Source organism: Pseudophryne corroboree, chromosome 4, assembly GCF_028390025.1.
Source record: "Pseudophryne corroboree isolate aPseCor3 chromosome 4, aPseCor3.hap2, whole genome shotgun sequence".
Classification (NCBI taxonomy): domain Eukaryota; kingdom Metazoa; phylum Chordata; class Amphibia; order Anura; family Myobatrachidae; genus Pseudophryne; species Pseudophryne corroboree.
The window spans coordinates 253,283,238-253,300,690 of record NC_086447.1 but is presented as its reverse complement, the minus strand read 5'-3'; the positions used below and the strand labels follow the sequence as shown (position 1 = coordinate 253,300,690).

Genomic DNA, 17,453 nt, shown 5'->3' with positions numbered 1-17,453 from the left:
CACCAACTCTGTTATGTATATTTTGCTTTATTTGTCTTCTGTACCGTGTCATTTGTCAATAAACACATTTGAAAAAAATAAAAATAAAAGGACTTGTCCACCATACCCACTCCATCATGAAGCAGAAGTTCCCACCATCTACAGCTCAGAGACACAGTATTAAGCATTACTGTTAGATGGCAATGGATGCATGCGCTGTTTTAGGTGACATGTTATAACGGGTATAAAAGAAAGGCTGCATCACTGAAATACCATTCTGGGGCATCAATCCACATAGAAAAGACAAAATACTAAAGCACTCCAAATCAATTCAGGTTTCAAAATTGGTCTGAGTGGAAAACACAATAGGCTAAGGGACAAATATTCCTGATTCAGCGATTGGTGGTGGGGTGTGTGTGATGGGGCAACCACAGACAAGCTGACTGAGCCACAGGGCCTACTACATCATCCTTTTCAGTCTTGTAGCTATTAAGTTTCCTAAAAAGTACTCACAACAAATGTATATTTCAGGGCTGGTATAAAAGTTGAGGCTCATATTTGAAAAGTTAGATACTGTACCAGTAGCATTTTCTATTCTTCCATACTTTGGAATATATGCATGACTCAGGGGTCTATTTACTAAGCCTTGGATGGAGGTAAAGTGGATGGAGATAAAGTACCAGCCAATCAGCTCCTGTCATTTTTCAAACCCAGCCTATGACATGGCAATTGGGAGCTGATTGCCATGTCATAGGCTGGGTTTGAAAAATGACAGGAGCTGATTGGCTGGTACTTTATCTCTGGCCTCTTTATCTCCATCAAAGGCTTAGTAAATAGACCCCAAAATGAGATATCCTGGGAATGGGACCTAAGTCTAAACAGGAACACCTGAAGGTAATTTATATTCAATTTTATTTTTTATAATTTTGAGCATGAAACAAAAGGTTTATGTACATTTTACCATCATAAACAAAGGTGTCACTATCTCAGTCACGCTCAAGAAATGGTGTTTACGGACATGGGAGACTCATCTTGTACATCATCCATCCAGATACGTTTCAAATAACTACATTAAAACAGGTCCGGACAAAACAGAATTCAATGCATACTTAGGCAAACAAAAGGGCCTAACTCCAAAATCAGACTCACTGGCTATACAGCATTCATGAACATTACATAACTCCAAGATGGCATGCAGACAAAAAAAAAAAAAAAAAAAAAAAAAAAAAAAAAAAAAATCGACCGTGCCTCCCTTGTCACAAAACGAATTAAGCCCTTAAGACGTTATACGTGCTTCTCAAAATAAAAATAAAAATCCCAGATAAAAGCACCAGTGCTACACAAATCATGGTGCGAGATTCAAATCTCCGCCCCCTCTCCCACCCACCGGCAGTATTATAATGTTGCGAGGTGAAATACGAGCAGAGACCCATTTGGGCACCCACTGTAAAAACTCTGATCCATGCACTCATCATCTCCCGCATTGATTATTGTAATAGTCTCCTTACTGGTCTTCCCAAACATAGGCTCTCACCACTTCAATTAATTTTAAATGCAGCTGCGAGGCTAATCTTCCTCGCCAGACATTCTTCGTCTGCTGATCCGCTCTGTCAGTCCCTCCATTGGTTACCGGTATTCTACCGTGTCAAATATAAAAATAAGAATTTACTTACCGATAATTCTATTTCTCGGAGTCCGTAGTGGATGCTGGGGTTCCTGAAAGGACCATGGGGAATAGCGGCTCCGCAGGAGACAGGGCACAAAAAGTAAAGCTTTCCGATCAGGTGGTGTGCACTGGCTCCTCCCCCTATGACCCTCCTCCAGACTCCAGTTAGGTACTGTGCCCGGACGAGCGTACACAATAAGGGAGGAATTTTGAATCCCGGGTAAGACTCATACCAGCCACACCAATCACACTGTACAACCTGTGATCTGAACCCAGTTAACAGTATGATAACAGCGGAGCCTCTGAAAAGATGGCTCACAACAACAATAACCCGATTTAGTTAGCAATAACTATGTACAAGTATTGCAGATAATCCGCACTTGGGATGGGCGCCCAGCATCCACTACGGACTCCGAGAAATAGAATTATCGGTAAGTAAATTCTTATTTTCTCTATCGTCCTTGTGGATGCTGGGGTTCCTGAAAGGACCATGGGGATTATACCAAAGCTCCCAAACGGGCGGGAGAGTGCGGATGACTCTGCAGCACCGAATGAGAGAACTCCAGGTCCTCTTTTGCCAGGGTATCAAATTTGTAGAATTTTACAAACGTGTTCTCCCCCGACCACGTAGCTGCTCGGCAAAGTTGTAATGCCGAGACCCCTCGGGCAGCCGCCCAAGATGAGCCCACATTCCTTGTGGAATGGGCCTTAACAGATTTAGACTGTGGCAGGCCTGCCACAGAATGTGCAAGTTGAATTGTGCTACCAATCCCACGAGCAATCGACTGCTTAGAAGCAGAAGCACCCAGCATTGTTGGGTGCATACAGGATAAACAGCAAGTCAGATTTCCTGACTCCAGCCAACCTGGAAACTATATTTTCAGGGCCCTGATAACATCCAGCAACTTGGAGTCCTCCAAGTCCCTAGTAGCCGCAGGTACCACAATAAGCTGGTTCAGGTGAAACGCTGACACCACCTTAAGGAGAAACTGGGGACGAGTCCGCAGCTTTGCTCTGTCCGAATGGACAATCAGATATGGCTTTGTGAGATAAAGCCGCCAATTCTGACACTCGCCTGGCCGAGGCCAGGACCAACAGCATGGTCATTTTCCATGTGAGATATATCAAATCCACAGATTTGAGTTGTTTAAACCAATGTGATTTTTTAGGAATCCCAAAACTACGTTGAGATTGCCCAGTGCCACTGGAGACATCAAAGGGGCTGTATATGCAGTACTCCCTTAACAACTTCTGGACTTCAGGAACTGAAGCCAATTTCTTTCTGGAAGAAAATCAACAGGCCGAAATTTGAACCTTAATGGACCCAATTTGAGACCCATAGACACTCCTGTTTGCAGGAAATGTAGAAATTAACCTAGTTGAAATTCTTCCGTGGAGCCTTCCTGGACTCACACCCTGGCACATATTTTCACCTAAGTGGTGATAATGTTGTGCGGTCACCTCCTTCCTGGCTCTGACCAGGGTAGGGATGACCTCTTCCGGAATGCCTCTTTCCCTTAGGATCCGGCGTTCACCCGCCTTGGCGTCAACGCAGCTGCGGTAAGTCCCGGAACAGACACGGTTCTTGCCGAATCAAGACCCTTCTTAGTATCTCTTGAAGTTCCGGGAACCAAGTCCTTCTTGGCCAAACCGGAGCCACGAGTATAGTTCTTACTCCTCTCCTTCCTATCATTTTCAATACATTGGGTATGAAAAGCAGAGGATGGAACACATACACCGACTGGTACACCGACGGTGTTACCAGAGCGTCCCAGCTATTGCCTGAGTCTCTTGACCTGGCGCTTCAGGTGGGACGCCATCATAACCACCTTTGGTCTTTCCCAACGGTTTACAATCATGTGGAAACTTCCAGATTAAGTTTCCACTTTTCCGGGTGGAATTCATTTATGCTGAGGAAATCTTCCCAGTTGCCCACTCCCGGAATGAACACTGCTGACAGTGTTATCACATGATTTTCCGCCCAGCGAAGAATCCTTGCTGTCATTGCCCTCCTGCTTCTTGTGTCGCCCCGTCTGATAACGTGGGCGACCGCCATGATGATGTCCTACTGGATCAGCACCGGTTGACTTTGAAGCAGGAGTCTTCCTAGGCTCAGAGCATTGTAAATTGCCCTTAGCTCCAGTATATTCATGTGGAGAGAAGTCTCCAGACTTGACCACACTTCCTTGGAAATTTTTTCCCTGTGTGACTACTCCCCAGCCTCTCAGGCTGGTATCCGTGGTCCCCAGAACACAGTCCTGAATGCTGAGTGTGCTGCCCTCTAAAAGATGAGCACTCTGCAGCCCCCACAGAAGAGACACCCTTGTCCTTGGAGACAGGATTATCCGCTGATGCATCTGAAAATGCGATCCGGACCATTCGTCCAGCAAATCCCCTGAGATCTGCAGAATGGAATCGCTTCGTAAGAAGCCACCATTTTTCCCAGGACTCCTGTGCATTGATGCACTGATACTTGGCCTGGTTTTAGGAGGTTTCTGACTAGGTCGAATAACTCCTTGGCTTTTTCCTCCCGGAGGAACACCTTTTTCTGGACTATGCCCAGAATCATTCCTAGGAACAGCAGACGTATCGTCGGAAAACAGCTGCGATTCTTGGAATATTTAGAATCCAGTCGTGCTGTCGTAGAACTACTTTAGATAGTGCTCTTCCGACCTCCAACTGTTCTCTGGAACTTGCCCTTTTCAGGATATCGTCCAAGTAAGGGATAATTTAGATGCCTTTTTTCTTTGAAGAAACATCTTTTCGGCCATTACCGTGGTAAAAGGCCCGGGGTGCCGTGGATAATTCAAACGGCATCGTCTGAAACGGATATTGACAGTTCTGTACCACGAACCAGAGGTACCCTTGTTGAGAAGGGCAAATTTGGACATGGAGGTAATCCTTGATGTCCAGGGACACCATATAGTCCCCTTTTTTCCGGTTCGCTATCACTGCTCTGAGTGACTCCATCTCGATTTGAACCTTTTATGTAAGTGTTCAAAGATTTCAGTTTAGACTATGTCTCACCAAGCCGTCTGGCTTCAGTACCACAATATAGTGTGGAAAAATAATACCCTTTTCCTTGTTGTAGGAGGGGTACTTTGATTATCACCTGCTGGATATACAGCTTGTGAATTGTTTCCAATGCTGCCTCCCTGTCGGAGGGAGCCGTTGGTAAAGCAGACTTCAGAAACCTGCGAGGAGAAGATGTCTCGACTCTCCAATCTGTACCCCTGGGATAATACTTGTACTATCTAGGGATCAACCTGCGAGTGATCCCACTGCGCGCTGAGACTCTTGAGACTACCCCCCCACCTTGAGTCCGCTTGCACGGCCCCAGCGTCATGCTGAGGACTTGGCAGACGCGGTGGAGGGCTTCTTTTCCTGGGAAGGGGCTGCCTGCTGCAGTCTACTTCCCTTACCTCTATGTCTGGGCAGATATGACTGGCCTTTTGCCTGCATGCCCTCATGGGAAAGGAAGGATTGAGGCTGAAAAGACGGTGTCTTTTTCAGCTGAGATGTAACTTGGGGTAAAAAGGTTGGATTTCCCAGCTGTTGCCGTGGTCCCCAGGTCCGATGGACCGACCCCAACTAACTCCTTCCCTTTATACGGCAATACTTCCATGTGCCGTATGGGATCTGTATCACCTGACCACTGTCGTGTCCATGACATCTTCTGGGTGATATGGACAACGTACTTATCTTGATGCCAGAGAGCAAATATCCCTCTGTGCATCTCACGTACATATATATAGAATGCATCCTATTAAATGCTCTATATGAATAAAATATTTTCAGTCAGGGAATCCGACCAAGCCAACCCAGCACTGCATCTCCAGGCTGATGGCGATCGCTGGTCGCAGTATAACCACCGTATGTGTGTATATACTTTTTAGGATATCTTTCCAGCTTCCTATCAGCTGGCTCCTTGAGGGCGGCCGTATCTGGAGACGGTAACGCCACTTGATAAGCGTGTGAGCGCCTTATCACCCTAAGGGGTGTTTCCCAACGCGCCCTAATTTCTGGCGGGAAAGGGTATAACGCCAATATTTGCTATCGGGGTAACCCCACGCATCATCACACACTTCATTTTATTTTATCTGATTCAGGAAAAACTACAGGTAGTTTTTTCACTCCCACATAATACCCTTTTTTGTGGTACTTGTAGTATCAGAAATATGCAACACCTCCTTCATTGCCCTTAACGTGTGGCCCTAATGAGAAATACGTTTGTTTATTCACCGTCGACACTGGATTCAGTGTCCGTGTCTGTGTCTGTGTCGACCGACTGAGGTAAATGGGCGTTTTTAACGCCCCTGACGGTGTTTCTGAGACGCCTGGACCGGTACTAATAGTTTGTCGGCCGTCTCACGTCGTCAACCGACCTTGCAGCGTGTTGACATTCTCACGTAATTCCCTAAATAAGCCATCCATTCCGGTGTCGACTCCCTAGAGAGTGACATCACCATTACAGGCAATTTCTCCGCCTCCTCACCAACATCGTCCTCATACATGTCGACACACACGTACCGACACACAGCACACACACCGGGAATGCTCTGACAGAGGACAGGACCCACACTAGCCCTTTGGGGAGACAGAGGGAGAGTTTGCCAGCACACACCAAAACGCTATAATTATATAGGGACAACCTTATATAAGTGTTTTCCCTTATAGCATCTTTATATATATCTCAATATCGCCAAAATCAGTGCCCCCCCTCTCTGTTTTAACCCTGTTTCTGTAGTGCAGTGCAGGGGAGAGCCTGGGAGCCTTCTCTCCAGGCTTTCTGTGAGAGAAAATGGCGCTGTGTGCTGAGGAGATAGGCCCCGCCCCTTTTTCGGCGGGCTCGTCTCCCGCTATTTAGTGAATCTTGGCAGGGGTTAAATATCTCCATATAGCCTCTGGGGGCTATATGTGAGGTATTTTTCGCCAAAAAAGGTTTTCATTTGCCTCCCAGGGCGCCCCCCTCCCAGCGCCCTGCACCCTCAGTGACTGCCGTGTGAAGTGTGCTGAGAGGAAAATGGCGCACAGCTGCAGTGCTGTGCGCTACCTTTAGAAGACTGCAGGAGTCTTCAGCCGCCGATTCTGGACCTCTTCTTACTTCAGCATCTGCAAGGGGGCCGGCGGCGCGGCTCCGGTGACCATCCAGGCTGTACCTGTGATCGTCCCTCTGGAGCTGATGTCCAGTAGCCAAGAAGCCAATCCATCCTGCACGCAGGTGAGTTCACTCCTTCTCCCCTAAGTCCCTCGTTGCAGTGATCCTGTTGCCAGCAGGACTCACTGTAAAATAAAAAACCTAAGCTAAACTTTCTCTAAGCAGCTCTTTAGGAGAGCCACCTAGATTGCACCCTTCTCGGCCGGGCACAAAAATCTAACTGGAGTCTGGAGGAGGGTCATAGGGGGAGGAGCCAGTGCACACCACCTGATCGGAAAGCTTTACTTTTTGTGCCCTGTCTCCTGCGGAGCCGCTATTCCCCATGGTCCTTTCAGGAACCCCAGCATCCACAAGGACGATAGAGAAATACTTTTACTTACATACAAGGCTATTACCCAAAACTGCACCATCATACATCTCACTCATCTCTAGTGTTCACTCTAGGCTGTTTTAGCAGGGCACCGCGCCCTGCCCGTTTTTTAACAGGCAAAACCCGCCCTGCCCCTTTTGCGGCACCCTGCTAGAACAGCCGCCCGCTCCCTGCCCTCCCGGCGTGTATAGATGCCGTGCGCATGCGCGCGGCATCTATTCACGCATTGGGAGAGGGCTGGGGGAAGCCCAGCACCGACGGAGGTGCTGGGCACGCCCCCAACAGTGACGTCGCCGGCCACAGACGCTCTCTATAATAGCGTCTGTGGGCCGCACCGTCCCCTAAAATGACGGAGGCGTGGCCACGCCCCCTCATGTGCCGCCGGAGTCCGGCGCCCTGCCCCTTTTCACTCCTAGAGTGAACACTACATCTCAAAATATCTCCCTACCAGACCCCTCCGCTCTGCACAAGATCTGCGTCTCTCATCCAGATGTATTACCTGTTCCCACTCAAAAATACAGGACTTTACCCGGGCTTCACCCACTCTGTGGAATGCCCTACCACGCACAATAAGACTCTCCACTAGTCTCCAAACCTTTAAACGTTCCCTGAAAACTCATCTCTTCAGACAAGCCTACCAAATTCCTGACCCACACACATAACCCTCAGTGCTTCCCTATCCAGTTACATTCCCTCTGCACAGTCCCCATAACCTCACATTTTGTCTTACAACATTGCTGGGTGATCATATCATACAACCCACTAAGAACCTAGCAATCTGGGGAAACATTATGTAACAGGTAGCATCTATCCTTGTGTATCAATGCCTATTTCCCTATAGATTGTAAGCTTGCGAGCAGGGCCTTCCTACCACTAGGTCTGTCTTTGCCCTGTTTTGTTCTATAACCGTTGTTCTAATTGTAAAGCGCAACGGAATATGCTGCGCTATATAAGAAACTGCTAATAAATAAATTTTCACGCTCGTACCCATAACTTTAGTCGGGTTTAGGTGCTTTGCGCGCCTAAACCAGAGTGTCATTGGCACGATAAGCGCAATAAGTGGGGGCATTTGAATTTCACCCCTCGATCTCCCGTCACTTTAGACGGGAGATCGGGGGTGCGATAACATTTGAATTCTCCCTCCCCATATATCGCAAGACACTTACAATATAACCAGGCTGCATGTTGCCCTCGCAGTGAGATTTTTTTTTCTTTTTAATCCCCATCTCTTGCCCCAACAAGAGGTCCAATGCCCTATATTTCTGTATATGTTCCTCTGCATCAACATACAAGAATAAGGTGCAATTAGAAGTTGACATAGTAGTTATGTTTTGCCAATCTACTGACAGTTTTGCTCAACAACACTACATTGGGAGATTTAGATTAGAGGGACCTCAACAGTTCGACGTGAGCTGTAATACTTAGGTTCTAGGAATTACCCAAATGTTACTTAAATCTTGCACTGAAAATACCTCTATTAGTCTGAAAGAATGCAGTTCTTTGAAGAGAACTGCTCCTAGATACTTGTTTTTATAATTGAGACAGCCAGTGTAACAACATAACTATTACACTTCAAAAGTATATTCCAACAAATAAGATTTGGGAAAGGCAGTTAAGCCCACACTCCCTGAAGCCAACCATTGGTGTACCCTTTTCAGGATAACACGTTACACTGCCAGCTCAAAACTGGATGTAAGACTTCATACATTTGCCACCCACTCTATAATCATAGTATGGTCTCATATAAGCCAAGAGTTGCTTTTCAACCACAATGAGTTGTAGGTTAAACTTATGTAGTAAGCATCAGAGTTATTATAGCAGCTCAGAGGTACCATTCCATTCTCTACAGTAACTGCGGCTTGTTCTCTCCAATAAATTTCCCTTTATCATTCCTCCAGTCTACCAAATAGCATATACAATTGGCCCTAATTAACTTTATAGCTTGGCCAAGTTTAAAGTACATTTTTCTTTATGTTTCATGGCGCTTCAAGTGCTTAAACTGTTGCAGCCCTTTTTTATAACTAAAAAAAAAAAGTAAGATAGTGGGTGGTACATGAGACATGCCAAATATAGTGCCATGCACATATACACTTTAGTGTTTGCTTTGTGGCAATTTCAATGGAGCCTCCAGCGTCCGGTAAGGTTTGTTAAAGACAGCATGGACTAAACCCTGTCTGTTTAGGCGCAAGATGCGCAATGTGCATGGGTGCCCAAACACAACTGAATTGTGACAACTGTTTGGGCATTTAGACACCCATAACAATTGAATCTGCCCCTCAGAGTTTAATAGGTATGTTCATTTAGGGCATAGCCCACGCCTGGCAACGCTTGAGATGCCTTTTGTCTGTCTGACCCCACTGAATGCTGCTTTGAGTTGAACTTGTATTCTTTTAATATGCCCTTGTCTGACAACTCTAATATTGCAGATTTAATCAAACATTGCTCGGTTTTGTTGCCGCACGTTTTCACATTGAAGATTACTGTTGCAAGATATGTTGTTAAAAGATGTTCAGTACTTTGCTGTAAAAAAAACAAACTATTTTTCATTGCTATTTTTGTATGATTTTTTTCACCACGCTATTTAACCATTTTTCAATAACACGTCCCTTACAAAACATTTTTGTAGCCTAAGGGATCTATTCAATTACTGTCAGATTCCAGCTTTTTTAGGTCGAATTTGGATTTGACCTTTTCAATTATAGTGCAGTTTTCCAGACTTTAAAAAATAAATAAATCTGACTGTCGGAAAACACATGGATCGGCGGATTAGCCATGGATCCATGTGTTTTGTCGTATTTGCAGGTGATTCCGACAGTTTTTTGATCCGTTTTCAACAATGTCAATCCGACTTTAAAAAAAGTCGGATCGTCGTCCAAAACCTGTCGGAATTGCCCGCAAATTGAATACTGAACTAGACCCCAATGCAGCGCTTAGTACTGTGTATCTAGAGCCTTGAATTAATGGACTGCACCAAGTACGGCTTTCGAAAGATCTTTCTCCCCAGATGCTGCTGCTCAAACCAATTCCCCACTCTCAGGTTCACTTTATTCTGGCATTTATTCAAGTTGCACCTCCAGAAAAATGTTACCCCAAAAGTACAAGATGGCCACATGCAGGTTTGGACACATCCCAACAATGTTCAAAATGCTCTTCTGATGGAGAAACGCCTCAGCCTTCCTTCCCTATATGGGGCAAATCACAAATTTTATTTACGCATTCCAACAACACAAAAAGGATATACAGGGGAGTAATTATTAACAGCAAAGTACCTGCCTAATTAAACAGCTGGGGGGAGGAGGGGTCTAGGTAGCACAACAAATCAACTGTCATTTTCCAGACCCTGGAAAAAACAGAGACCATTATCCGAGTTAAAAGACCAACAACAGGTCGCGTCCATTTAACAGCAAAGTACCAGATTATGTAATGCAGGGTATACGCAGTCAGATAAAATGTCAGACCAGCAGACATTCTATCTGACAGTCCTCAGATATCATGGCTATACACAGCAAGATATCTCACAGTGTACGGCCACACGATATCTGCTTTCCTCCCGGGAGTCCTTTCCCCCTATCTTCTACTGAGAGGAACAGGGAAATACCCGTCACTCAGGCAGGGGCAGCATACACTGCCCGACGCAGCCCACAAGTTATCGGATTTGTCTGGCATGCCAAATAATTTGCCATGTCCGGCAGGTTAGATAGTGTATGGTTGTCTCTGACCACAAATTATCAGGGCAATAACTGCATAATTCATGCCTGGCATAAGATACTAAAGAACGGTAAAGCAATACTGAAATCTAGCAGTAAGTATGCCAAATACATATGGCTATAAGAGAAACTCCAAGCAGAACATGATGCATATTAACTGATTATTGTTTTGTTTACTCCTATAAGGAATATAATTCTTACTACCAATACGATCTAGGAGCAGAGAACTACACAGAAGTACTATTACGGCTCTAGAACAGTGATGGGCCACGTGGGGCCCTCCAAGCCTTTATTAAGAAGCCTCCAGCTCCTTGCTACTTTGTTGTCAGAATTGTGTTATAACTTCTAATGCTTGTTTAAAAGGCCTACTGATGTCATTACAGATAGATGTCTTTCAGAGTACACGTATTAATTTTGAGATTAAGAGTAATGTGTGGAACCTATGAAAGTAAAGGGCCCTACACATTGGCCGATCCGCCTCCGAGCTGCCCGACGGCGGATACGGCCGACCCGGCGGCGGGGGGGAGGGATGGGGGGGGGCAGTGACGGGGGAAGTGAAGTTTCTTCACTCCCCCTCCGTAGCAGTGCAGGCAAATATGGACGAGATCGTCCATATTGGCCTGCATGCACAGCCGACGGGGCACCAGCGATGAACGAGCGCGGGGCTGCGCATCGTTCATTGCTGGTGCCTCCACACTCAAAGATATGAACGGTATCTCGTTCATTAATGAACGAAATCGTTCATATCTTTGAGTGATGTCAGCCAGTGTGTGGGGCCTATTAGAGAGCCATCCAGTTCAGCACCTCCAATCTGCATTAGGTTGCCTATCACTGCTCTAGAACAGGCCTGGTCAACCTGTGGCTCTCCAGCTGTTGTGAAACTACACATCCAAGCACGATCTGCCATGCTTTTAACATTTCCCAATAACAAGATTGTAGCAGGGCATGCTGGGACTTGTAGTTCCACAACAGCTGGAGAGCCATAGATTGGCCAGGCCTGCTCTAGAAAAATACACACTATAAAAACAATGGTTTTACCCATTTTATACTGCAAAGCACCAAAAAAAATAAACCCTCTATATAAACATTTTACTCACCAGTTTAAAAGTTTGGACAGAGCAGAGGAAGCATGATATCAGTCAAACTGCTAGTATCCCACAATGGGGTAAATGTATTACCCATCGTTATGGGGGAGAAGCGGTATCAGTGCACGTTATGTGCACTATACCGCTCCCCCCCCCCCCCCCCCCCATGTATGGCGGCAGCGGTGCCGCTGTCCACCTCGGTGCTGCTATCTGTAAGATAGCAGGCCGATATGCTTGGGCAATGTATGGACGATCAGCATCGTTGACCGTTCCGACACCAGCAGCTGTCGATTTCGACAGCTGCATGGTGTCGATGCCAATATACCAAAGCAGGTATAGAGCCGTCCGTGGCGGTGGGCGACTCGGACTGCGCTGGCGAGCTTGCGCGAGTAGCGAGATCCTGTGCATGTAGAAGAGCCAGCCAGGCAGTGAGACAGAGCGTCAGCACTAAGCCAACGCGCTGTGTGCTCGGGGGACATTGCCGGAGGCGGTAGCGCACTTCGGCAGACAAGATGTTAATACATCGGTAATGAGGCAAAGCAGGAAGCGTTATAGCGGCCCGATGCATGCCACTATAATACATGTACCCAAATGGCCCAAATGTATCAGGCCTTAAGAGATAAAAGTGGAGACTGAAAGTGATGAATGACCAGCCAATCAGCTTCCTAACAGCCATGTCACAGGCTGTGTTTGGGAAAAAAAAAAAAATTTGACAGGAGCCGGTTGGCTGGTCATTTATCCCTCCTTATGCGTCTCAACTTTATCTCTTCTTAAGGCTTAATACATTTGGGACAATAAAAGCTATGTTAAGCAACTCATGTAATGCTCACTGAAATTTTATATTGAAGAAAACGATGACAATAAAATTACAGAACTGGTAATAGAGAACTACCCTCCATCTCATCCAGTAAGATACAAGGTACTGGTATGTGACCTCAATAATACAATCCAGGATGTCTTCGGAATGCTCATTACATGATGTCATACTTGTGTATACATTACTGGTACTACTAAATCCATTACATCTTTGGGACTCAATACAGAGACTTTTAAAAGCAAAAAGGGGCTAATGAAGATAAGTCAAACTGTACCCACATTCTCCACCACAGCAGTTTTAAAACAGGTACATTATAAAAACTATGTCCCTATAGATCAGGGCTGGCCAAACCAGTCCTCAAGATCTACCAACAGTTCACATTTTAAAGACCACCTAGCTAGTGCACAAGTGTAGTCAATACTAATTAAGATGTGCTGCATTCATTCCTAACTGACAATTCTACATGTCTCCAGGAGGCCTGGAAAACATGAACTGTTGGTAGATCTCGAGGACCGGTTTGGCCAGCCTTGCTATAGATAGTAAGCCTGCGAGAACAGGAACGTTTACCTCTATTACCAACTCATGCTTTATTTCAATTGGGAACAACTTGAAACTGTGCTGGCGCTATACAAGTTACTTAATAAATAAGAGTCATGTTTAAATAGGAACCCCAAAGATGATGTCCATTATCTTCTGTGTATAAACATATCGTAATAAATTCATACATGTAATGAAGCTTTGATTTTGTTTTGGATAAAATGGTGACGTTATGTTATATGGGCAAAGTATCTCTGGTAAGTGCAGCTGGACGTAAAGATCATCCCCATTTCACAGACAACAGCAAACTTGAGATTCTGATAGTCTAGATAAGACTCTGCTCAAATCTAGCACATCCTATACCTCTACATTATATTGTAGAGTTAGGTTTGTAACCTGCACTGGACACAATTACGTTATTGATATCATAAATTAAATATTCTACTCTACATTATATGCAGTCTTGTTGCTGTAGACAAGTGTTCTCTTCTAGAAGAAAACTAAAAGCAAGAAGTCTGAACCCATTATCCAATAGTGAGCACAGAATGGAAACACAGCAACAGATTACACGTTAAAAAAAAAAAAAAAAAAAAACACACTAAAATTCACAGATGAACCCTAAGGTTAGTAGATATGGTTGCCAAGAATGAACAGTTAGACAAAGGGTATCCTGTATCAGGGAAAGGAGATCAGAGTTGCGCACTGCTGTTTTGCAAATCTGCCTTATTTTCTACCAGTTTAATTTAAAAGAACTTCTGCACCTAGAAGCAGTGTTAGTAAATAAGCCCTACCAACCAGAAACCCCTATTTAACAAGGCAAATGCCATCCATAAACGGCAGTGATAGCAGTACTTCATGATAAGCCGTTGGGCAAGTGTCAGTCGGCATTTTTTTTTTTATTTTATTTTTTAAACACACACCTGTGGTGCTTGCTAGACTGCCACTACATTGAGAAGCCATGCATTCCTCCCTCAGTTGTACCATATCAGATAGTTACCCCCTAACACACAATACTGTCTGTGGCAGAAACCAGGAGAACTATAGCAAGTGCCAACATTGTGGTGTAAACTGCTGCCAGGTACACGGTGACATAGGACAAACATGTCTAAAATCAGCAATATTGTATTTAACAGTAAGCATTAACAAACATGTATACATATTCTTTACTTCCATCTGTCATTATTGCTCAAGACACGTGATGTATTATTGAGTACATTAAACAGATGGAAACAGGTTTGTGCGCGGCAGTGGAAAACATCGTCCCTCATCCTGACTAGTGTCATGTTGACCATGGTTGAACTGGAACTGTAGATATTATCACCATATTTAACAAACTCACTTTCAACACTATAAAACCTGCTGTTCAAGTGTGTCATTCAATGGTACATAAACAGAAACTGTGCTCACGTTCCTGGAAACAAGGTGAACTCATAGCATTAAGACAAATGTGAAACACTTCATACCTGTCATCCTCACCATCAACAGGGATAGGTAAACCAAATACGGGTAAGTGAAGAGGATTTGTTAGAGTGTCTGCAATAGGAACTTTCACAAAAGACTTCTCAGAAATCAGGGAAATTGGCGGCTGAGGTAGGGGTTCCGACTTTCTTCGGTCATCAATTTGACCAGCCAAAGGCTGCGTCTGAAACTGATTAATGTTAGCCTGCGGCAGACCTGTATGTGCATTTGTTGTACCTTGCACTGATGGAAGCCCAACTGTTGGAATCAGGCTGTTACTCCTGCTTACAGAAGTATGGCTACTCAATGGAGACTGTACAAAAGTAGCAGGAGAAATTGGCATAGAAATGGGAGTAGTAGAGGCACTACTCGCTAGTCCAGAAACACCAGTACTGGGTACAGCGATGGGAACAGTCTGCACTCCAGGCGTCATGGCATTGTGTCCTCCAGGAATGCCCGACACCTGACTACTCCCACTCACTTGCTGTTGACTTATAGGTTTTTGCTGCCCCATACCAACAGATGACACTGTTGACTGTGCCACACCTCCAGGCTGCTGCAGATGTGCTGGGTGGCCCTGGGCAGTTGGTGCATTCTGTAGGAGTCCTGATCCTTGGCTCACCGAGTCACTGGCCACAGAATGAAGACCCATAAGCTGCGCTCCACCAGCTTGCAGATGCTGACCCGGAAGACCGCCTGTAGGCCCAGAACCCGCAGTGACTGGGTTTGCCGGCTGTTGGGTTGCTCCTTGCGACTGTATAAGGGGTATGTGCTGCACATACTCAACCTGGCCAGAGGACTGGCTAACCATCAGGTGTCCTGGTTGCATCTGGGCCTGGCTGTAGGTAAACTGCTGGGACTGACCTCCAGAGACATTGCTCTGATGCTGACTGATGGGCATCGCTGATGGGCCATTGTGGCCTCCCTGCAGGACGCTGTGTGTGGGCATATAGGACTGTCCCTGCTGCAGCAGCTGGGAGGGGGCATACACGGGCTGCCCGGCAGCACCTGTAGGCACTGCTGCCCCGCCACCCATGGGCTGCTGCTGCTGCCCAGCGCCTGTAAAGTGCGGGGCGGGCTGGCCGCTCACAGAGTCGGCGCTGAGAGAGCTATCAGCACCGGAGTCCGCGCCGTGAGCTGCGTGCACCGTGGAGCCCCCAGTGGCGCCCAGGCCGCTGTCCGCAGAATGGTCATAGGTGCCGGTGTGGCGGATAGCGTCTCCGCTGCGGGTGATCAGGCTGCCGCTCTCAGGATCCCGATCGTAGTACTCCGTGCACGTCCAGCGGCCCCTCCGGTACGGCTCTCCAGAGCCGTGGTCTAGTTTGATCACCCGGAAGCGGGAGGTGCAGGCAGCGGCGACAGGGGGCTGGGGGGCGGCTGTTGCCGGGGGCTGGTGCTGAGGGCCGGCCGCCTGCCCGTTGCCTCTCACCCCCGGAGCCTCCTGCGGCAGGTTGGGGGAGGTGGTGCCGGAGGTCTCCGCGTCTCCCACGTTGTTGAGGGTCTCCTCGGATGAGCTCCGCTCCGGCACATCCTCAGGCCCATAGTCGGTGGCCCGGGACACGTCGAAGATCTCGGAGGAGACGTCCTCGGTGCGCGACTCGTCGGGGTCGTCCAGGCTCTCGGTGTCCTCGGTGATGCTGCTGGCCGCCTGCGCCGTGGTCACGCTGGTGATCTGGAAGCAGCTCTTCTTCTTCGCCGGCATCTTGGACATGGCGAGGGGCAGAGCCGGGGCACGTCCCCCCGGGGATGCTGGGAGAGGCGGCTCCGCCGCTCCGGGTCACTGAGGAGTTCCCGGGGTCACCGAGCTCGGCTCTAGCGCAGCGCAGACATCCCGGCTCACAGTGCGGGCCTCTCCTGTCACCGCAGCCCAGGGATACTGCAGTAGCAGGCCGCCCTGCTCAGGTGGCGGCGCTGGCTGGGGAGGGTGAGGCTGGGCCGCGGCTCCCCCGCTCTCTCCTACCACATCGCGGGGTACATGTCCGGATTAGGCTGTGGTGCTGTCCCGTCACAGAGGAAGTGAGAGGCGCTGCTGCTGCCGGGAGGTGCTGGAGGCTGGGGCAGCAGCGGGGAATAAATGTCTGTTAGTGACGGCGCCGGGCAGCTCCTCCCCCTCCCCGGGACACGCCCCCTCTCTCGCACACTGCCCGCTCTGTTACATGACCGCCAGGGGCACTGTAGGGAGCCGACGAGAGCTGGGCGTGGCCGCAGGCGTGCCATCTCCCCTTCTATTGGTCGGACTGTGATGATATCATTGGAGGATAAGGTAGTAAGTATAGCGGGAGGCGGGTGCTGCTGCTGCTACGTCTGCGTCATTGCACTGGACAATGAGGGTGCTGCTGCAGACATGCTCCAGTCCGTATAGAGAGACAAACTGGCGTCTGCATTGGCTGAGCATCGGGCGGCGGCAGTAACAGCCGTACGTACGGCGTTGTACCCTGCTGCGTACAGTGCGGTGCGGTTAGTGTACATTACAGTCAGAGCTCCCGCACACCTCCCGACGTGTACACATTAACCTTCGTGGCATAATAGGCCCGGCCTCGGCACGCCCACTTGTCGGAACTCCGTACGTTTGGTGTAAGCTCCGCCTCTTTCGAGGTTCGCGGTTCGGAATCGGCTGTGCTGGCGAAATCAGGATAGCTGGTAAAATAATAAATTGCTGTGATCGCAACTTGTATC

The 17,453-nt window shown here is 47.4% G+C and overlaps 1 protein-coding gene across 6 annotated transcripts in view; it reads right to left on the bottom strand.

Annotated features, from left to right (window-relative positions):
• Positions 1 to 17,147, bottom strand: part of TSC22D2 (TSC22 domain family member 2) — a 104,539-nt gene extending 87,392 nt beyond the window's left edge. For 2 of the 6 annotated variants that reach the window (XR_010175883.1, XR_010175884.1), the window contains exon 1: positions 14,783 to 17,147. Coding sequence is in view for 3 of the 6 variants with exons in the window: in XM_063916034.1 (XP_063772104.1) it covers positions 10,313 to 10,355; positions 14,783 to 16,488 (1,749 nt within the window). In the remaining 3 variants the exon portion in view is untranslated. Of the gene's footprint in view, positions 1 to 10,149; positions 10,356 to 14,782 lie in introns of those variants that run through there. The other 4 variants (XM_063916034.1, XR_010175885.1, XM_063916032.1 and 1 more) reach the window with 4 other exon arrangements.
• Positions 17,148 to 17,453: the final 306 nt, after the last annotated feature.